General features: G+C 31.2%; 1 protein-coding gene across 1 annotated transcript in view; it reads right to left on the bottom strand.

The window, feature by feature from the left end:
- Positions 1-3,314: 3,314 nt before the first annotated feature.
- The window catches only part of LOC108731828 (EGF like, fibronectin type III and laminin G domains protein pikachurin), a 135,072-nt gene continuing 114,331 nt past the window's right edge, over positions 3,315-24,055 (bottom strand). The window contains exons 8-14 of the mRNA XM_018462348.1: positions 22,848-22,987; positions 13,554-13,777; positions 7,777-8,026; positions 6,820-7,115; positions 4,573-4,818; positions 3,824-3,927; positions 3,315-3,471 (exon numbers count right to left, since the gene is read on the bottom strand). Of these exons, the coding sequence (XP_018317850.1) occupies positions 3,323-3,471; positions 3,824-3,927; positions 4,573-4,818; positions 6,820-7,115; positions 7,777-8,026; positions 13,554-13,777; positions 22,848-22,987 (1,409 nt within the window). The 3' untranslated portion in view covers positions 3,315-3,322. The remainder of the gene's footprint in view (positions 3,472-3,823; positions 3,928-4,572; positions 4,819-6,819; positions 7,116-7,776; positions 8,027-13,553; positions 13,778-22,847; positions 22,988-24,055) is intronic.

The following is a 24,055-nucleotide window of genomic DNA, read 5'->3' as shown; positions in this document are numbered from 1 at the left end:
CTTATTTTCTCGCTTTCCTTTGTTGAACAAAATATTGAGTGTTATTTAATTTTAAATTAATTATTATTAAACAAAAAAATTACATTAATTAAATTGCTGAATAATATTTCTAAAATGATAATTTGTCAATCTTATCATACAAAGTCATCAAAAATACTTCGTATACGTAGCGTATGTTATAATAATAATTAAACAAGTTATTTGTGAATTTTACTCTTTTGTATTTAAATAATTTAAATAATCTCAGAAATTCAATTTAAATATGTATTTCGAATATTTCGATATACGAATGTACTAATAATAATTGTAGTTGTCTTTATTGTATTTAATGATAATAAAAATGAAAATTGCCTTATTTCTAACATAAAACGGTAAATTCTTGCATAAATATATTGCTGTAATCATAGTCTTAAAATATCTTTGAGATATGGTATTTATACGGACGAAATGGTTAAAGATCCGTATATTGCATAAATCATTTGCAAAGTTTGCCCAACACCGGATGAGATCGCTTATAAAGGATGCGAGTCTCACATTTTCATCAGGATACGCACTTTGCATTCTGAAATTGCATTTTACGTATTATATATTCTCGTTGGAATAGACGGTGATACAAGTTGGTGTTTGGTCCATGGCATAGCTCTCTCTTATTTTTATTAATAGTTACTCGTATCGATCACAATATTAACTTCGATATCGTCGTGGAACTAAAACTCGTGCTCATAGTTGCGCTTGTGACTTAGCTCCTAGAAAAAGATCGTGATAAAAATCCTAACATTATTAGAAAAGTTGCGACGCAATAATTCATAGGAGCAGTGAGCACACACTGTCTGTATCGGTGCTAAATAGTTTTTTCCATGTTATAATAGTAACATTGTATCATCTTTAAATAATCGAATTTTGCTGAGCATAAATGTATTAAAATTCTGCTACACAATCACATTTTTTCTAAAAATAAATATACATTTGTTAAGGATACAATTTTTTTAGAAAAATATTAGAAAGAATGTAATATTTTATATATCATTTTTCAGTAAAAATGTGAATTAAAATTATTACAGCGTTATTAAAAATTTTAAAAATATTTTAAAGAGAAATGTAAAAACAAATTACAATTATAGAACAGTACGCGTAATTTATATGATTAACTCCGCGACATAAAATTTTCATTTTTTTGCAATATCTATTTCCTTCTTACATTTTTCTTCAAAAATTTGAATTATCTATTCAAATTTGTCTTCAATTGAGATTTTATCTAGCACCAATCCAGACGCGCTCCGAATTTCTCAATAATGTTGAATGCTTTGAACTTGTAAAGGTTGAAGATAATGACACTGTGTGTCGAAGATAACATCCGGTCGGAGGGAATAATCAAAATTGACGCGGAGGGGTTGCATTTTCTACATATTTTTATCTTATTAGGCCGAAAGCCGCCTTCGAGACGCGCTTCGTCAAATTTTTATATCCGGCCGGGCATTATCCTGGTGCAACGACTTCCATTTCCTTTCAGATGTGCTATGCACATTCTCTTACGAATGTAATCCTGATCCTTTTCTGATATTACACTTATGTAAGCGTTGTTATATTAGGGTTCATTCTTGAATGAAGTTCTATTTTATAGAGTGTTAAATTAGTGCATTCTCGCCACTTCATTGACTCCACTATCGTTGTGATTAGACACATTGTTATTATTGTACAAGCAGTAATCTAATTCATGAAAATTTAATTATGAAACAATTTTCGAGAGAGGCGACTATGCCGACTATTAATACACAGATATGGACAAAGTTGAAATTGTTAATAGTAGGTGGTTTAATTATGGGCGTCGGATGAAAGTTTTAGTTCAATTTGTGCGTTTCCTGGTCCGAGCGAAAATGTAATTGCTGCCAATTTTAATTTAATCCATTCCATTTTCCCTCGATTCAATTTAAGAACAGATATGAGTGAAAACCTATAATTTACCGCGAAACGAATGATAATTTTTTAGGAAACGATTGCAAAAATTGCAGAGAATTTTCATTTAATTTGAATAATCTTCGCTTAACTTACTTTAAAGATAATGCAATTATTATCAGTGACATATAGTGTAATTCTGTAAATGGGAAATATCGTAAATTTAACGATAGGATATTTCCGTCAAAACTTTTGCTCGTAAAATAGCACAGACATCACACGGTTGACTAATCCCACTTAATTAATAAATTATATTAAAAAATTGTATATAATGAATAAGTTTCTTTATTTTTACAATTTATGTTTGCTTCGCACTCTCCCATTCGAATTTTAATAGTGTCTTCAGTATTTAAATTAGTATTTTAATTAGAAAAAGAAATAAGTTAAAAAGTACCAACGAGACTGGAGTGAAGCGAGATTTTTTTTATCTTTTTAACTTAATGAGGAATTACTTAGTAATAATTACTTACAAAGAATGGAAGTAGAAAAGCTGTCGTGAGACTTGTTTAGTCTAAGTGCACATCAAAGTATTATTTTATGATTGCAATAACTTTCTTTCTCAACCCTTGTAGCAGCGACATTTTTGTGAAAAATGGATATGTTAGTTCGATATTTCCAGTTATATATTATATACTTAATATTTTTCAGTTATATATTTAAGTTCCTATCATATCTTTTGTATCGAAAAAGGATCTCATAAATCATACAAACATGTTATGTTCAAAACTAATTTCTTCCTTAATGATCTCAGTTATCGAGAAGCACGATCAAGTGGAGTAATTGTAACTTTCGAGTAAATAAGACAATGCGATGAGCTTCCAATGATGAATGATTGTAATCATTTGACGACGTTATGAGGAATATCATTTTTCATGATTTTTCGCAATATTTTATAATTTTGCCATCGGAAAATCATTATCGTTGTCTCGTTTACGCGACTCCTTCGCGATCGAATCTTATTCTAAAGCCGGCCGAGCATAAGGCTCGACAGGAAGTCGCAGCGCCAAGGATCAATGCCGCGAGGCAAGTGATAGATATTTTCGCGGTATCGCCCTAATATTTACAGTAAAGCCGCCTACCAGTCGATGGCCGCGCACGACGATGGTCGGTTGCCGACCCACTCGATCTCCATCTTCTCGAGAGTTCCACCTGTAGAAGGATGAGTCTGTACAAAAATGATGAACCGCGCGTAAGATATTACACGCGGTCGCACGTGGATGCACGAGAGACACAGATGCACTTTCGCGGAGCACTATCTGCCACGGTTATTTCACCGCAGTGTGATACGTTATCTTTAAATTTTCATATCCTAGCTTCGGGATGGACCCGACAACACCACCTGACGTCGGACGGCACGGATATCTCTCTTTCAGGGGATGCATGAATGTGTGTTGGTTGCCTGTGCGGGCGACGATAAAGCGACGGAAAAGTCCGAGTCTAGCACGAGGTCGCTAATGCAACCCACGATGCCTTTCGCGTACCTTCCTCCCGTTGTCCTCACGACATCCGGTGCACCGCCTTTGGAACGAATTCAATCAGCATGAAAAAATTGATTTTCTTATACGAAAGTTTATTTAATATGATAAAACGCAAGTGTAACTTTCTACTCGTAGAAGTACACTTACTAAAGCATAATTCTTTACTAAAATTTTTTTTAAACAATTTAGTATTTTTTAAGTAATTAGGCATTGATTAATTTTATCATATCTTTTTCTCTTCACGAGGAAATAGATTTGTAATGTCTTTTCACGCAGAATAGATTTGTAAAATCTTTTTACACAGAAATATTGTCAATGGCAATTTATATTTTGATCACGAATGAATTTAAATCTATAATGAGATAGTAATGATATAAATTTTGATTACTTACCGACGTAAAGACCGGTATCAGTGTTTAGTTGTCTCAGTTGCCCCGGAGAAGATGCTGAGACACCAGTACCACTATCTACCACGAGAGATGCCCATTGTTCATTTCTAGAAAAAGTCAATGTTATTCATTGCTCTATGACCCATTTCGAACATAAACATTTTTCTTTTCTCCGGTTTAATAAAAAGCGATTTGGTTTGGAAAGAGGTAGACACAGATATTTTTTATTCGCTTTTGGCGAAATATAGAATGGTGTAGATTAATACATGAATGTTTATAAAAAATATTCTTCTTTCATGAAATTTCATGGAAATAGTACCATTTTAAATGGTAGCCTCAAGCTACACAGCTATATGAAAAATTGGAAATAGAACAACATTTCTACACAATATCCTGCTTGCATATATGGAAACTACATATTTCTTGACTAACAATTTTTTAACGAATTTATATTCATTTTTAAATTAAAATTGAATCGTCCTAGGTTTTTGTCACAGCTTTTTTATTTTTAATTACTTTTTAACTAAATTCATGATGAAATTAAATTCCTCTAAATATACGTGTATTATATTTTGTTGTAACAAAATGTGAAAATAGTTATTTTCTCGTATATTTAATAGGATATTACAACACATCTGTTAATATCTCCACTCTTTATTGATCAATTGTTAAATAAATAAATGTTATGAAAATAAGCGCGCAAGCGGAAAAGAGGGTTGGATAACGAAGCGCATAAAAGCGTTTATTCTCACCTAACGGCCCTGATACGATGCCACAGATCGTCATCCAATCGCGTGAGATTATACCGTAATACGGCTTCTCCGGAACCTAAATTATATGCGAGAGTAAGATAACCGTGATCCAGGCCGAGGGCGAGGAAGTCATCGTTTTCATCCCTTTGTTCCTGAGGATCTGATTGGCGACCGCTCCACAGCAGTAGGCCGCTGCTGCTGCTGGCGCGGAATCTCATATTGATGTCTACCCTATAACTGATTATCCTGCAAACATTGATAAGAATATTTTAATAGGAAAACAAAAGAAGGAATTGTGACGAATGTGACGCACAATGAGGAATGATCAAAAAATCTGGAGGGAAATAATTAAACTTTATAATATCAATTTTAATTATTAACGGCTATTCTATATTCCAATTTATTTTGTATAATCAGTTCATATATTGATACTCTTTGTATAAATAACATGAGTAAGAGACGCTATACGTGGAACGAATAATTTGGCTGAAGAGTATCTAAAAATTTAGCAAGACACACACACACACACACACACACACACACACACACACATACAGATCTGAAAATATTGTTGAACTCTTAAAATACTTATGTAAGAATTTCAAGCATGAGCAATGCTGCAAAAAATTTTGACATTCTAGCAACTAATTTAAATGTTTTACATAATTATTTTGATGGTTCAACAAAATTATTTTCAGATCTGTATCTAGCTAAATTTGTAAATGCTTCAGCAAAATCATTTTTTCCGAAAGTCTTATTTCATCAAAAGAATTGGACAACTACTATATGTAAATTAAAAAGTTATCTAATGAAATAAAGATTATTTTTGTCTTATGCGTGGCACGAACGTCGATAATGCAGCATTATTAAATCAGGTCAAGGAGTGATTGTGTAATGCAACGTGTAACGCTGTTTACCGTCCCACTCGGTTTCCAAACGTCGACGACATATCGCTTTGGCATTTATCAAACTTTTGCGTGTTGCCGATTATTTCACACTTGCGTAAATAAAATATTAATAAACGAATTAACAGGATTTTTAAATTACAAAAACGGATCACTAACACATTCATGAAGTCATGAGGGTAGAAAATGTGTCAGTTGAGTACGTTCATGTAGGAGAGAGTCACATGTCATAATTTTAAACATGATAGCAAAAATCACAAAAATAGGAAAAAACTATCTATTTCTTTCAATACTCATTCGAAATTTCAGGAAAATAAAGAATGATTGTAATATAATTATAAAATTCTCAATTTTCTAATATAGAGGAGAAGATGGTATTATGGCCAGTGTACATATTGTAGCCTCCCTTAATATCTCCGCTATTATATAGCGAATCCTAATGATTACTTATGGTCTTATGGAATTATTAGTTCAGTAGCTCGCCGTTACACTATGACGCTAATATTACCAATACTCAATAGCTAGCACTTATTATAACGCATTTTTACTTTCAAGTATTTCAAAAGGTTTCTGAGGTATATTTTAGCATTTAATTATACCTACTGCCTCATTTTTCATAAACTTGAGCGTATTATCACATGAATATATGTATTTCTGAGTGTGTTATTTGCTATTTAACATTTTATTTGACCGTATATATTTTGAGTTATGCAAAAATTTAAACAATACCGTGGCATTTTGCTAATATGGCCTTCTATGGATATTAATTACTCACAATTTCTTTTTTGAGATTTTCATATCAATAATTATTTCATAATCGATTGTATAGCTCTACGGTTAATCTATAGTTTATATTACGTGTACTATTTTTAGTACTGAGATTTTAATCACGTTACTGAGCAGCTTATATACAGAAGTTATGTGAATGTATATACATTCATTTGCATACATTTTAAAATGTTTTACTTTTTTGTTAATTTTGTAACCAAATACTGTTTTCTAAACAAAACTAATATTTTAAGGCTATTTTTATGATAGGCCACATTACCACTCATTTTTTTCTTTGAGTCATTATGCAATGTCGCCACATTTTTATTAATAGCATCCTAAGTAATAAATATTTCGTAACTTTGAGTCCAGAATCGATTCAACAACATTTTAACGAATGTAATTGTCAAGTTTTAAACTTAAATATTGATTATTAATAAAGTTGTTATGTAAAATATAACTGAGGTGCCATAATACCACCTTCTCCTCTATGTATATTAAAATGTTCGAAGTACAAAATTATCAGAATTTTTTGTTATTGAAGTTTGCCATTCATTATTTATGTGTAGAGCACCTTTTCATTGTGTCGGCGTCATTATAATGTAGATAGCTTTCACTGCCGGTGAAGCTGGGCACAGCCCTCTCGTATCTCACGGACGTAACGGCGTTACTGCTGGTTCTTGCCGGTGGCGGAACCAGCGGCGTATAATCATCCGGTGCAGGACAAGGGTGCGGTACTCCTGGACGGCACCGGCAGGTAAATCGCTCGCGAAGAGGCCGACATTCCGCATCACCACACGGTCTAGCCTCGCATGCGTGCCCACAATTTCCTACATTCACTCCACCTAACGCTTCAGCTAGGATACCCACCTATGATGAGAATCATAATAATTGACAACAAACAACAATAATAATATAAATGAAAATAAAAAGTGGTCGATTAAAATAATATGACAGAAAGCGAATTTGCTTGTATTTGCTACATTGATTGAAATGTTCCTGTTAAAAAAAGATTTAATCTTCACACAATTTGAAAAACTTTTAATTGCTTCTCTTATTAATCTCTCATATATAAATTATTAGAGATAAAAAATTCAGAGTCGTGTGTTTTGATGAATTTTTAATCAGTTTTTTCAAGGTGTTATAATCTCAATATTTCTGAAAAAGAGAAAGCTTTTTGAGAGCCTTTTATGAATTTAGCTTTAAAGAGTTTAATTTAATTTTAAATGGGCTTTTTATTTTAATTTGATTCTTATAATAAATTATTATTATTATTATTTATTTGCTTGTCTGTTACTAGTAATTTTCTGACTTGTAATTATATGTTTGTTTACGTTACTTTATGTCTGTTTCATCTCGATTTTTATAAAATACCAGATGCGACAATAGAGATTTAAATTCAAATGATTCAAGTGGGGAGTTTCAACATCTTATCTACCAGACCAGAGTAACTCAAACTCCAAGGCATTCCAACAGTAGCATTATCTACCGCGCAACTTCAGAGCAGCCTGTATAATCCCAGTGTTCTTACCTCGCGATTATTCAGCACGATCGTCTGAATACAGCCGACGAAGCTGGCCGTAGTTTTCATCTTCGGCGAATACATGTCGGAGGACGGTGCTCCGCCTAAATAGAGGTTCAGCGGTAAGGATAATTGCGTGAACGCTCCGGGCGCCAGGATTTCCTGGGCCGGGTCGTCCTCAACTTCTAAGGATGCCAAACGACCTGTTCTGGAGACCCGAACTTCGACCCATTCGCCAAGACGAACTGGATTTTCGCTTCTGAAACAATAACGCAGATATCACTGAAAATGCAACATCATTAACTTTTGAAGGACCGGGAGATATTTTGAAATCTGAAAATTTCATCAGACAGAAAGAAGAAAGTTTCCTAATTAGTGGATACGAATCTACATGTGTGAGTTATATATTATGTGTTATAAAACTCATAAAATCCGATTTCTTATTGGTGCCGATTTGTTTTTTGGATTATTTTGAATCTAGAAATGAATTGAAGTAATATGATTATAATAAAATGGCATTAAAAAAGCATAAAAATTAGTTTTTTTTACTTTAATTAAAAATTATATAGTATAAAAAAATCCTCTTTAAATATATTTTTTTGCTAATTATTTGAAAGCTACGTGCTTCAAATGTGCTTTTAATATTTTTTTGATAAAAGACTGCGTTTCGAATAAAAAAAAATAATTTCGATATTTTTCAGGATTAAAATTGTAAATATCTATTTATTTATATATATTTCTTGTATATTCATTTTTTTGTTATTATTTCTAGTAAATACGACATTAATTAGTACGTATTTTATTTTAATCTTTCTTTATCTTTTTCATTATAAGAACTCTGAATAAGAAAATGAAGTATGAGAGACGATATGATCCTTCTAACACGAGCGAAGTATGACATAAGGTTCTTGAAGAATATCCGAGATTGAAAAAGAGAGACGATATTGCTTTTTACGGATTTTTCGAACAATTTAATTTTTTAAAATGGATCTTTGTACGAGAACAATTTTTTTTATCTTCTATTTATGCTCTCACAAAAAATCAATCTCCCTGCGATTTTACGTCAACTTTATAGGATATACGTATGTATCTATCGTATTTTCACATTGCATCTCTTCTACTGAAAATCCTAACGTTGGAAAACATTCTGCCCGGAGCAACTCTACTTTCCACGAAATGAAACTCTCGCAAAAACACATTAGCATTGAAAAACTAGAACGAGACTTGCACATTGAAAAATTGAAACTAACGGCACCTTTCGTCGCGGGGCCCGTGCGAAGCAATTAACGCCGACCGCTCTCTCCTCTCTCGTTCACGTCTACAATTATAATCGACGTTAACTCGATATTGACGGACGCTCCATCGATTTGATTTTGCAACGACGACGCCCGGGAAGCTGCGCCAGCCAGTCAACCAGCCAGTCAATCAGGCAGGCAGCCTGGAGTTTTCCTCCAAGCGTACAGAGGAACGAAAATTCGCGCACGTACCGTGGAAACTTTACGCTCGTGGCCACAAAGTCAGATCATTCAATTTGAATTTCGCAAGGAAAGTCGGCGCGCGTTTTGTAGACAATGGATTCTCTCTCGTAGACGGAGATCGGTACTTTCCTTTCTCAGAAGAAGATTCGACAGAAGAAATTCTTGCATAATTAATGTCGAATTGTTGGGGGAAGAGGAAGAAGATTCGTGGGATTGTAAACGGGAAGTAAATTGCTAATTAATAAAGGAACGATGGAGTCGGAAATTTTCATATTGGACTTTTCGTTCGGCGTTATTATGATAAAAGATACGACGCGCTTGGAACTTCGAGGCTCTCTTGTTATCTGCTTCTTTTTCCAGACGGAGTTAAATATCCTTGTTTAATGGTGCACGTAATAATGCACGTTTTTTTGCGTCCCAGTCTTCTAGCGGTCGCTTTTTATTTAACAAAAAGGAAATGTATTTTTGCGTGAGATTTATTAACTAACGAATTGAATTATAAATAGCATGTAAATGTTTCTGCACAACTAGGAAATTGTTAATAGAATATTACGATACATTATAAGAATTGTTCATATATGTATGTTATAAAATAAATTTATTCATAACACGCAAAAATGATAAATTATATGGTATTTATAAAGAATATTTCTAATATTTAATAATCAATCTTTTATTCAAAAATCAATAATTTTTAAAGTTAAAATATCAAGGTATCAATAATTTCTCTTTAAGTGATCTTTTTTCACAGTTTAAATCTTTTTTGTTTAATTTTATGAAAACTCTACTTTCTCTGATAGACTTATAATTTGAAACTAGAAGCTGCTAATATGTTATTAAAATTTAATAAGATGTTGCTTAGTTGTTAAAATTTAATTTTGAGGACTTGTGACATAATCTCTCCTGATGCTTTCGCAAGAAAACTGATTAAAAATTCGTTAAATAATGGAATAAATTGTATAATACATATATGATATATTACAAAATTTGTTTAGCATAAACATATGTTGCATATAATAAATTTAACACAATATTTGTATCGTTTTTGGATTATCGATTTGTTTAAAATTTTATTCGATTGTGAAGTATAAAGGGATATTTCAATATTTAGATTTTATTCAATGGAATTGAAAGTAGTTTGATAGTCAAGCTGTTAGAATGCGAATGCGAAATATTTCACAAAATTCATTTTTAACAGAGAAAGAGAGAGAGAGAGAGAGAGAGAATATATTCTGAATAATTTTATATTAATAATACAAACGGTCGCATGTTACATTTACAAAAATAATTTTTAATTTAAATTTTGATATAAAAATTTTAACTAAGACATATATAAATTTTATAAAATACTAGTTTTCTATGTAATGTTTCTTTATACGGAAAAAATATTAATGAGATCGAATTGACCGAGGCCGATTGTCACAGTTTTTGAATAATGATTTTTAGAAAAAAGTCGACGTAAGATTTGTAAACATTACGTTATAATATGTACATTACTTAGGTATTAAAAAAATATTACTTGAATTATTGTACAAATAAGAGATATTTATTTATAAATAAAATTACTAAAATATGATAATATAATTAGCATTGCACGCAGAATTGATTGTCACACGTTCATGTTGGTATATTTTTTTATGAATAAAATGTACAAAATAGAGTTTTTATTTTAATGTAACTTCTACACCATTTCAAGAAATAATAGTAATCATAGCATTAATTTAAGCAAAATGGTTATTTTAATTATAAAATACATAATTTATTTTCGTGCCATAGTTTCTATACTAAACATGGAAAAACATATATCTATATGAAATGCTATATTCGTAAATATATTGTTTAAAGAACGTGTTGATTTAAATACTGAGAAAAATGTTTGGTTTGATTAATTGGAATTCTAGTTGAAAATGTACAAATCAAACTTTTCCGGTTAAACCTATACTAGAATTCTAATTGAGATAATTGGAATTTGTAGTATAAATTGGAATTATAGATATAATCAGAATCCTCTGATTCGTCCATTTTCAATAAAATATTTTTCTTAATGAAGAGATTGATTATCACTTAATTCATTTTAAACAATCTATTCCATATTGACAATTTTAGTAAAAAAGATAGTATTCACAAATTTTGTTACAATAATGATTAACTAACTACAGTAAAAATTACAAGACATACTATTTTTTACAAGTACAGGAAAATCGTGATTAATAATGTCAAAAATTAATAAAAAAGCAAAAAAGGAGATAAAAACATTTACCAACTTCATCTTCTTAAAAGTTGTTGTAAGACCGTGCTCCGATATACGCTACTGAAAATCTATAGTGAACGTTACATATAGTGGAAGGTAGTGTACCTTTGACCAATATTGACATTTTTTCTTGTGCAAGTTGTATTTTGATGTCTAAAAATTAAAAAAAATTCTAAAATATTATTTAAAATGTTGACAGTAACATATATTTTTTATAGATTTAAATTGTTATGTTTTGTACATCTTTTTTAACATTAGAAAAAAATTGAATTTTGGTCAAAGGTACAACACCCATGTACCTCTGACCAGGGAGTGTTGTACTTTAATTTAATGTATAAAATGTGTATATAAAGATAAGATATTTATTATATTCAAAAAAAGTTTAATTTTATTTACATTTTTATATTTTTAATGTCTTTTACATCATATATAACTCTATATATAAAAATAAACTTTATCATACAAAGACGCGATTTTCGTTTTTGCACAAAACGATTCAATCTGGCAAAAATAGTGTCCTTCGTTCATTTCATTCAAAATCGCGTCTAATGAGCATAATTTTATTAATATTGGATATAAGATAGCTAAATTAAATGATTATCCGACATATTGACTGATCAAAGGTACACTATCAGTTACTAGTTACAACGCTTGCTCATTTTCTATTTGTTATTACTTTTATAGGTTAAATTATAGGTTAAGATTGACAGTATTAAGTTTTAAATAATTTTTTCTGAATATCTATTTAACATTTTAGGCAAGTCCAACATAAGACAGAATACATATACAAAATTTTATGAGATTAAAAAGTGTCTTGAAATTACTTCATTTGAACGCTTGAAAAAACAATAAATTTTTCATAAGAGTATAATTCTCTTCATTATTATAATTATAAATTATAAAACACCTCTGGTACTCATACTACAAACTACATATTTTTACTTTTACAAATATCCAATAGATTTTTTATAAATTCAAATGATTAAAGATACAACCGGTCAAAGGAACACCATGTTTCCCTACTATACAGTTCCCCTACTATGTAGATTTTCAGTAATAGCAGTGTAAATCGGAACACGGCCTAATAGGTAATATACACGACACTTTTGGCATAAACTATTTTATTATACACTAATTTAATATTATATCAGCAATATAGTAAAAAGAAGAGAATGCTCTGCCATATACCGATTGAGTTCTTAATTTTTTGACAATCAACCCTAGTATGACAATGCTATCAGTCTTCCCTACTTACATTTGGTTTAAATATGTATATTCGCATTCCTATAACATAATACCTACAATTTTTTAATATTATAATCAAAGAATGTTTTTTAAAAGGAATTTTTTTCAGTTTAATATGTAAAGTTTTTTTACGTATCATATTTTTAATTATGATAATAAAAAGTTCAATAATAAAAAATATAATAATTTTTAATTTAAATCATTAGAAATAGCTGTTTAATTTTTGCAATAATTATCATAAATGTATATTGTCAGCTTTAATTGACTTTATTTAATAATTTTATTCGTTGTTTACTATTACGACAAATTAAATCCAACAATCCGATTAGCATTAGCGCTTAATAACGTTCCATTTATCGCAAAATATTACCTAAAAATGCTAATCGATATTAAGAATATAATAGCCTGAGTGTAATCATTCGTTAAATATTTCCGATGTTTATCCAAGAGAACAGTTACAGCTTTAGAACAATTTTGTTTAATAATGATCCCATTTGTTGTTAATTAACAACAATTCAAATAATTAGCATTAAAGCGCATTAAAAAACTCTCTCTTCGTAAAACAGCAGGTAGCACAAAAAGTTCGGGCGTACGATATCGACACGCGTTTCAGTTTAGTTATCGGTTTAATTATCTGATGATGCATACGCAAACGATGCAATTAGTGTCTCGTCGCCAACGCTGCGCTACGCGGTGTGAGTAACAGCGTCTATCGCGAAACCACCAGCTTCGAAGGTGGATTGTCACCTCGAGCTGTTCGATACGCCCGGTAGAACCGTTTGCTGAAACTTCGTCGAGGGCCATCGGCTTACCTCAAAGTGGCAGGTCCTGTTCCGAGGTCGAAGGTGAACTGCACGTGGCCCGAGGAGAGATAGAGAGCAATAAAGTCACCGGTGGCATCGCTGTGATGGCCGTTGTAGAGTATCACGCCGTCCGGCGTGGTCGGTTTTAACGTGACGAACAATTCCAGCCACGACAGCGACGTGTCCGCCAATCCCGGATAACGTAGGTAAGAGGATCCGTTGAAGGATGGAACCTGTGGGAATAAAACATCGTTGTGGTCTGAGATTGCATGGAAATGTCGTTACTGGGCAAATGCATTCCCGTTTTTGCCGCCCATCCTTAATCGCCTGCCATTGGGGAAACTGGTGAACGCATCGTATTTGTTAGGTTTTATGTTTTTTAAACGGTAGTAAAAAAATACAGGATGTCCTCTATGTCTGGCAAACTATTTATATATTTTCGATTAATTTGTGCTTGATTTTTTGTTATTGATAAATCAAGAGAGATTATCAATTGCTGCAAGTTTTTAGCATTTAACATGAATATTTGCATTATTCTTTACTAAAATTAATAAATCGCTAAACCAAAATCTATTGAGAATTAAATTAAGTTTAAAAAACTTTTTGTTTACAAAATGATTTACAGTTACAAAACAATTGATTTCTTTAATAGTTTCGTTCAAAAAATAACGGATTAAAAAATGGTTTAGTATATTTAAAATATCATATGGAATATTATCAGAATAAAAAATTTCATTTCTTTCATATAGAAGTGTAACTGACTTTTTTAAAACTAAATTTTAAATTAAACTTTCAAATTTGCTAAATAAATTTTAATTCAGAAAGTAGAAGAAAGAATATAAAATGTAGCAAACATACAGATAGAAAACAAAAGAATATGAAAATAGATAATTGTAAAAGATATTATAGATAGATATAATCATTCCATCTTCTTTATCAAATTTGGAAATGTGATATTAGTAGAGATTTCTTGTGATATAATGTTTCGAATGTGAAACGTTAATATTATACCTACTTGCGTGTACCTACTGTAAATGATAATGTAAGTTTAAGGAGGAAATTGCAGTGATAATTCATAACTGCTTCCTGAGAACACGAGACTTTAACGTATTCGTAAGTATGGTATTCCAAAAGGGACTATTATATTGTAGCAAAAGTATCTATAAACTAAATGTGAATTATAGAAAGAGAGAAAAAAATACTTTAGAAAATAATTTATAGAAAGGATTTTAGCAAATTTGAAATAATTTTATTTTAATTGACTCTCTATATATGTATATCATTTTATATCGAGTAAATATTTACATAAATGAGAGAATTATAATAAGCATTTCTATTGAAACAAATGTCAATTGCGTGAATAAATATATCATAATGTAGATACAATTATTAATTATTTTCGTATCAATTAAGTTTCTATTACATTGATTTGTTCAATTAATTTCATGAGTTTTTTTTTCAAGAAATTAAATTATTCTTGTTACTCTATATTTGTAATTATATTAATGAAAAATATTTTGTAAGAAAAAGTCGTTCGTATTATCTCGAAAGTATTTTTTTTCTTTTTTTGCACTATCTGGAAACGTTCTTCTCATATTCTTCTCATATTACAGGTACTTGTTCCTCCATTCGTAAAGATTTTAAAATCATAATAGATTTAAACAATATATTTTTTGTTATTACAAACGCACATGTTTGCTCTCTCTCTCTCTCTCTCTCTCTCTCTCTCTCTCTCTCTCCCCCACACACACACACACATATACATTTCTCTTGCGGCAACTGTAATAACTCTTCTTGTCATCAAGCATAAAGTAGAGAAACTCTCGGAACAGCTGTTGTTATTTAATTTACGACCAGTGCGGGATTTTGTGCTTTTCGTAAATCGGGATGCAAATACGCTGTATGTCACTGTCTCGGATAATCCTTAATATAGCTGCATTCACCAAGTGCCTTAAGAGCAGTAAGAGGTCGAAACGCGTTGCTTCCGTCTTAATGAGTCTGGCTGATAATTGTTTGTACGTCAGTTACCTCTCAAGATAAAATGCGAAATGTAAACGTTCGTGCAAGATCCTACGACGAATTATAGTATCTTGACATTTTGCAAAACTCAAATGGGAAACATCAATGTGTATGTTATAAATTTTATAGTTATAATTTTATCTTCTCTTATTTTATCTTTTTTATTTTTAAATGTATCAATAAATACATCATTGAGATCAAGCAATATATTTTCTCTTATGGAAATTTTATAGTAATTTGATTTTTATACCTTTGATTTGATTAATAAAAAATAAACATATTAAAAATACGCTACATCATATATGATATATAGCTACGAGGCCGATTAAAAAAAAATTTTTTTTTGTCAGTTTAATATATGTATATGTACGTGTATACATACGTATACCTCAAATATAATTTTTTTAGAATAAATAAGAATTTATACTTTTTGAGATAAAAAAGAAATAAGTCTATTTATTCTCATCCAATTGAGAATTTTATTTGATTTTTGAAAGAGAGAGAGAAAGAGAGAGAGAGAAAGAAATATAGTACGTATTATTTTAAAATATACACATATAGTTTATTCTAAATTAATTAAAATTTTATTATCGATTTGCTTTCAAAAATTCATTGAAACCTTATTTAATAAAAAATTGTTTACTTCTCTATATTTATGTCAAAGAAACATTATAACATTTGAGTTATGAAATTATCCATATAAATCACATTACGAATATCATTTCCTGTTTACTTTTTCATTTTGCTTGATACTTATTCGATTTCTTTACTCAAAGATCTTTTAGTGTACTTTTCGTCGTAAAGAAGGACGGTGAAAAATTCGAAAAATCAAAAGAATGAAAGTGCAAACGGTCCTTTCAAAGTACGGCACGAGAGCGGCGTAAATTAATTACGACAAAACGAAAGGAATCCTTTAAGATATTTCCAGCCCCGCACGACGCCTATATGCTCGTTGGCCTCCTTTTCCTTTTCCTGCTACATAAAAGCTACGTCCCGGTGATAAGGAGTTCCCACGGGATAGCCAGGAGAGAAGTAACCTTGTATTATGCGAAAGACCAGCAACTCGTAAGATCCCTCGGGGAACACCCTTTCTCACCGCTTACGACATTCTGTTCAGAGTATGTTCTCCTGATGTTCATGGCAGTTTGCGGACTGCGGCACGCAAAGACCGTTGATAGGTTCACGAATTTTTTACGAGACGGTTTTGAACTTTGAAATGTTCTGCTGCATTATCGAGTAGACGTGGTACACGTCGGCTATTACAAACGCCATTGAAACTAAACGTTGTTTTACTACCGAATGATTGTTTGATCTTTAAAGGTAACATTTTGTTGATTGTATTTGTTGTATTATGGAAGGTGCTTTTGCATTTATCCAGCGTATTAATTCTATCAAACCCTTAATTATATATTCGTATATTTCTAATATATATTTCAAATTTATTTTATAATGAGAGAGAGAATATATTAATCTATTTTTTAAGTAGAAATAAATAATGTGATAGCATATCTATTTTTTATGCGATTTAAATATTATTTGGTTATAAATAATAATGTTGATAAAATTTTTTATTGATATGTAGTTATAATTCAAAGATTTTATGCTTTTCAATAATACGATTAAAAATATAATCAACAGATTATATTTTGTTATATACACATTAGTATCAAAATTGTATATATTAATATTATTCTTTTTATTAGACATTAAATTTCATCAATAAAATAAAGTAATATATATCACTTCATATATTTTATTATTGATATATAAATTTAATTAACGGAAATATCGTAAAAGAGTAATAAATAAAGACATAAATAATATAAGCAACTATAGCTATGAAGCTTAAAAAAAAATCAATAATATAATATTTTAAAATATTTTTATTTAGTGCATTTTTTAATATAGAAAGAGTCATTCTTCTATATACCTCTTTTTAACCAACATAATTTTTGCGAAACATAACGTATCCTTCTTTTGGGTATGTAATTTCCGGAAAAGCTTTTCATGTTCCTTCATTTTAGTGTAGAAACCACTTTGTTCAAATTGCATATGAATAAAAAGAAGGTTATAATATATATATATATATATATAAAATTGCAACTATGAATTCAAAATTGCCTAAATACTATGTGTATTGATGGATCATACTTTTTTCAGATATTGAATGTATATATAAAATTCAAAATAAAATTACATAATGAAAACATATTTTTTTAAATATTTCATATTATATTTCATATAATATTTACTGTTTAAGTTGCAATAAATAAATTTATGAAAATTTTATATTCTATTTGTTTATCTCAATTTATAAAATTTAATAGCAGAACTTTAATAGCGTACTTAATTCTTTTATGTTTCGATAAGGAAACTCGTCAGCTATTTATTTACGCTTGACTGGAAGGAATATTATCTTCCTCGTTTCACGTAAATGATCCAATAAAGAGTGTCATGCGCATTTCTTACGATAAAATACCGTTTGAATTGCTTAATTTTTATCTTGACATTAGCGTTTTATTTCGACATCCGGTGGCATCTTTCGGCGGATGTTGCAAAAATGGTTATCGCCGTAAATTACGACAATATTCCGGCGACATTTGGTTATTGCGGCTATATCTCTTCCGCTTGTACGTTAATGGAATTAAACTCGGGAACGGTCGGGCGAGACCAAAGTTCGAGAACGAGTTTCGAGTTTGAAGTGATACTCGTTAACTCGAGCCCTTTATGGTCGTTTCTCGAGCTAGTTTATGTTCTGATTTCGAGATCGAAAACGCGGTAATCCTACGAAGGGATACATCTCTCTACCGACTCTTGCAGTTCCTGCACGCAAAACGCAGTTTGTATTGTATGCAATACAAAGAATAGCTTTTAAAATGCTGTTACTAATTTAAAACATTAATAATAATCATTTAATATCCGTAAATAATTTTAATTAAAGGTGCGTTCCGATATTCACTGCCAATGCTGAAAATCTATGGTGCACGTAACGTGTACTGTATAGTTTCACTTTAAGTGTACACTTTAAAAATTAGTTTGAATTGTCCAATATATAAAAGTAATTGAAGGTAACATTTAATTTTAAATTAAAATATGAAATAATACTTTTTAAATAAGTGTTGAAATAATTTTCACAATTTGTAAAGTCTTTTACATTTGCTGAGGACAGTCTGATTGATCCTCAGGAAATTAATCTTAACACAACTATCACTGATATTGAAGATAAAGTAGTGAGCCGTTACTGATGCATGTGAATGAATCTTTATAACTTGGCACTTGGTGTCATTTCGCTTCGTGTTGGAAGTAATATCGGTCGAACGCCGATACCAATTTCATCATATCGGAGTGAACATACCCCTCTGCTTTCCGCCATTGCCATAATCGATATCGTATATATAACCGCGCATAATCCGCGAGAAACCGTGCACACGCGCGGGCGAACCGCATATGGTGACTTCCGGCAAATGCGACGGCGTTCGCTCGATTAAGCCAACTGATATAAATCGCGAGGATTTCAATAAACATTGTTTGGTCTAAAGTATTTTTATATATGTATTATATATGTATACATGTGCACATGTATACTGGTGCACGAATTATATCTTTCTATTCGTTTAAGCCGCCTCATTAGCGGCGTGGATGTTAATTACTCGTAGCTACTCGCTTATTGCGCGGATAAACGTGTCATTTGCGAAGCGAGTGGACGCGATCGATTCTCGTATGTCGCATCGCATTTTGCGACAATACATTAACGCAGCGGAATAATGCATATCCTAGGGCGGCTTTTTAAACGGAATAGAGTGGCCACAGTATTTTATGCGAAAATAATGAGACAACCTTTGAATAAAATATAATAATACAAACTATTTTAATGTCATGAACCGTCGTATTGTAAATTTTTTATATTAGAAATTTCCTGTAAATTCAAATCTCATAATCTCATTTTTCCAAACAGTTTAAAATTATAAATATGTAAATCTTTTTTATGAGTGTAAAACGTAGAGACTGACAATCAGTCACGCTGCGATAAAATTTTGTTTAACAGACTGCTAGCATCCAACTTTAACTGCCTCAAAAACTGAAGTCCATTTACTTAAATCCCTTTATAATTTTAATATACTCAACTCTCCCCTCTCTCTCCTTTCGAATAAGCTATGACTCATCTCATTTACCATTTCGCAGTTTTTGCGGTATTCTTGTTAAAAAAGGGCTGCTAAGAAATAATGAAAGAATTAAATGCTCTTTTTTCATTCACGATATAGATATGAATTTAATCTAGAAAGAGACAATTTAAGCTAGAAAGAGGCAACTGATGCTTGAGTCAAGCTTATTCGATTCATACTCTATCGATGTAATCGGATCTTAGATTAAAGTAAGCTGCATATAATCCATTAAATCTCGTAACGTGACGGCATAACAACGTCATGTCTGATATGATGTAAACGCGTTCGCTGTCTATACATCTGCAAATATAGATACAATTCTCACGTACAAGGAAGCGATCCAAGTTGTATATATAGCAATTCTTATGTGCTTTGAAACATGTGTTCTTTGAAAAACATTTTTAAAGTCAAAGTTATATTAAAATGTTTTTAATTAGTCGCGCAGATATGAACAATTTAGAAATTTTTAGATTTGATTTTTGTCCGCGTGAATTTAATTGTTACATGATATGATTGATGTGTGAATTTCTAAGTAGAGAGAAATTCCTGTATCACACACAGCGAACTTTTATATATGCCTGACTGTATGTGTATGTGTATGTGGACAGAAATATCATGATGTGATAGTAAAACGAATAAGCTAAAATACATGATATTATCGTAATATTTTTGTTACAAATTATGTTTTAATTTATTGAGTGATATAATTCATAGTGGTAATTATACCGAATAGGGGACCTCCCTTCTATAACCTTGACCTTGACATATATTGTCAAGGTCACGACCCTGAGTAACCTCCAACAGGTTTTAGCCGTCGCTCGTCCTTTATTAACAAGTTATTAACAAAAAAAGTTTGAAAAATAATGTCCCTTTTCTACTATATAAAATAGAAATTTTCTGCTTTGAAGTATATTTTATAACTTTCTATGTGAAGCAACTCTCACCTTACTTCCCCCCTAATTAGGGGCGCACGACTTCCACGCGAAGCGACCTCCCCTTGCTTAGGAAATCTATTTTAAAGCAGAGAATTTTTGTTCTATATATTACTATTTGGAACAGAAATTCTCTGCATTGGTAGAAAAGAAATGTTATTTTTTAAAAATTCTTTTGTTAATATCTTTTTAATGGAGGACGAGCGACGGCTAGAACCTGTTGTTACTCAGGGTTATGACCTTGATAACATACCTTGATATATAAATATATATATATCAAGGTCAATGTCATGGGAGTGGTGTCCCCTATTCGGTATATTTACCTCTCTTTAAAAGAATATTTTTTAATATTATTTTCTTCTCTCTCTCTCTCTCAATTTATGCAGCATTTTATTATGTCGTAAAAGTCATTTTAAGAAAAATTGGCATTACCTATCGTGTGCAAGAAATATATGAAATTTAATGAGTTAAATAAATCCGAAAACATGAAACGTGTTAGATGAAAACGACTCTAAGCTCCTCTCCGATGGAAATACATTGCAGTGAATGTATTATTAGCATGCGAACGGCATTTTCCAATATTAGTTCGGGGTACCCGAAAATTGCTAAAACTTAAATTTAGAGCCCTTATAAAAATTTTTCACCGTTTTTAACCCGTTTTTAGCCCGCGCGAAAGATTAATTTGAGTGGTGAAAACATGCATTTTACTCAATGAGTATGATTCCGTTTTTAGGTCGCAAATAGGAATGTTTCCGTAAAAATGAATGGTTAAACCGGATTGCACTCATGCAGGACACGAGTATATCTGAGTGATAAAAACGTATACATTATTAATATTTTTGAGTGGTATCGTATATACGTGCTGCGTAAATTTGAGATGAAAAAACATATATGAGTGCAAAATACTCATTTAGCATTCGTCACTCACATTGCACGTTTTCACCACTCAAAATTACGTAATTCGTAGTAAGGCATAACCGATATCAATTCCTTCTTTCTGTGGCGTAAATCTTGGCGCAGCGTATATAAATATCGGAGTTACCTTATTGTATGAATTCCATTTCAATTTATTAGATATTGTATGAAATATTTAAAAAGTATTAAAGTAAAAATACTTTTTAATCGTTTAATGTAAAATTGATATGATAATTAATAAACGCGATAAATAAATGATTAGTAAAAGAAGGACGTATTAACGTGTTCTCACTTATCAGCTAAAAAGTGGACAATCCACTCAAAAATACTTCCAACGGAAAAATGAGTATTGAAAATGAACAATCTACTCAAAAATATTCATAGCGGAAAAATGAGTATTGAAAACGGGTAATCTCCTCAAAAATACTCATACGCATATTTCTTTATACTCGTTATCGTTCCTCGCCATACACCGCGAATGCTTGTGAGTGCAAGAAAAGAGTAGGAACGGCTAAAAACGAGCTAAAAACAGTCTATATAAGGTCTAAAAACGGTGAAAAATTTTTATAAGGGAGCACAAACGTCTATATTCACGTCAATAACAAGTTTAAGGGTGAATAGCAATTTGTTATGCATTTGCTTTCTACTATTTGCAACGTAATAAGAAAGAATCAATTTTATAATTGTCTTATCTGTTTCCTTTTCTGGTTTCCCTTTAAATCATGCATATCTGTTTTCTTATCAGTCTTATCTATAATCAGTCCTATAGTCACATTTTTAAATTAAGATTTTTATTTATTCTTAATAATGTTTAATAATAACGTCTAATAATGAATATGGTCTATGTTAATAAGATGTTTCACATATAAAAAAAATTATTACATAAGTAAAATTCGAGCGATTTAAATTTAAATTTTAAGTGTATTTAGTGTGTATTATCTACAGAAATATAAAAATTGTCAAAATAAACAATAAGAATCTTATTGGACCATATTTTTGTGCTGGATCTTCAGTTAAATAATTCGATGTAAATTGTTAAAATAAATTAAAAATATAGCAACAAAATTTATCAATTATTCGTAATGAACTAAATAAACAAACCGCTTTTAGCAAGTGATTTTTTAATAATATCATTGATATTATTATGCTAAATTGTAGCATAAGGAAAAAATACTTTGGAGCTTTATATCATCAATAGATTTCATAGCGCCATTCTTATTTGTAAGCTTGGTGATTGTTCGTGCTTATAATTCCTTTGAAATTGATTTGGTTACCTGTAGATCCACTCGGGTTTCGCAGAGATCGCCCGTATAGCCGAGCGGGCAGAGACAGACAGCCGTGTCGCCTCCGGTTGTCAGGCATTTTCCACCGTGGGAACACGGTACCTTACTGCACCTGTCGGCCGTGCACTCCTCTGGAACGACAATAAATCAGGCGATTTAATAAAAGTTCCGGCGGAGTGCGAAATCAAGAGTTACATGAGTGAAAATCGGATCGAGGCCGACTCGATTCGACTCGACTCGACTGCGCGCGAGATAAAACCAATAAAATCACTTGCGCCTCGACAGGCCGTCGCGTCCGATTTATCGAAGTGGAGAAGTATCAATCTCTTCCGCCTCATCGTATTTTCGACGATATCATTTAGCGTGCACGAGCATTGACGAGGAAATTTTTTTGCGCACATCCACACGACGTCGACGATGATATAACACTCGATGTTGGGCTTTACAACGTGATGGGACAATTGGCCGGAAATACGCGATTTCCCCCCCCCCCCGTGGTGAGATATATATTTAACGTTGTTTTTTTATGTCACTAATTTTAACTGATATTTCTGTAAAACTTCGTATTTGTGTTATCATTGCAAAACAAATTATTGCTTATAATTAGAGTTCTTTAAGTATTGTTATATAACAAATAGCTTATTAAATTAGAAAAAAATTATTAATTATTCGATTCCACATTCCAGTCTTTCAATTAGGAAATTTATTAAATAATAATTACAAATTAATTGATTATTTGTCATTTATAATTTTAATAATGGCAAAGAAACAACCTCCAATGGCTTTGATTTGACAAATATTGTGCAGGACATGATCTTGAACAACATATAAGAGGTTTTAACCGTAGGTCGCGGACAACTTGCGTCATGCTAATGCCGGTTGTATTGTAACTTTCGAGCCTTATAACTCGGAAAGTACTTAATGAAAAAATATTTTATTATAGTGTTTTGAAAAGCTCTCGAGGTAAGTTATAAGAAAATGTAACGAAAAATAGGGGGTTTCATTAAAAAAAATCGACGTGATCTTGACTTGGCCTTGGCGACGCCACCCAAGATCAAATCAATGGTACTTTCTTATATCCCCCTCCGACCCATACAACTTTTATCTGAAACATTTTTCCGTATCTTTCATATTTTCCGAGATATTCGGTCCAATACGTTTGAAATTTTTCACCCCATATATATATATATATATATATA

This window comes from Mycetomoellerius zeteki, unplaced genomic scaffold (assembly GCF_001594055.1).
Source record: "Mycetomoellerius zeteki isolate Tzet28-1 unplaced genomic scaffold, Tzet1.0 scaffold138, whole genome shotgun sequence".
NCBI lineage: Eukaryota > Metazoa > Arthropoda > Insecta > Hymenoptera > Formicidae > Mycetomoellerius > Mycetomoellerius zeteki.
Note: the sequence above shows the minus strand (reverse complement) of the source record. Positions and strands in the feature narration are given on the sequence as shown.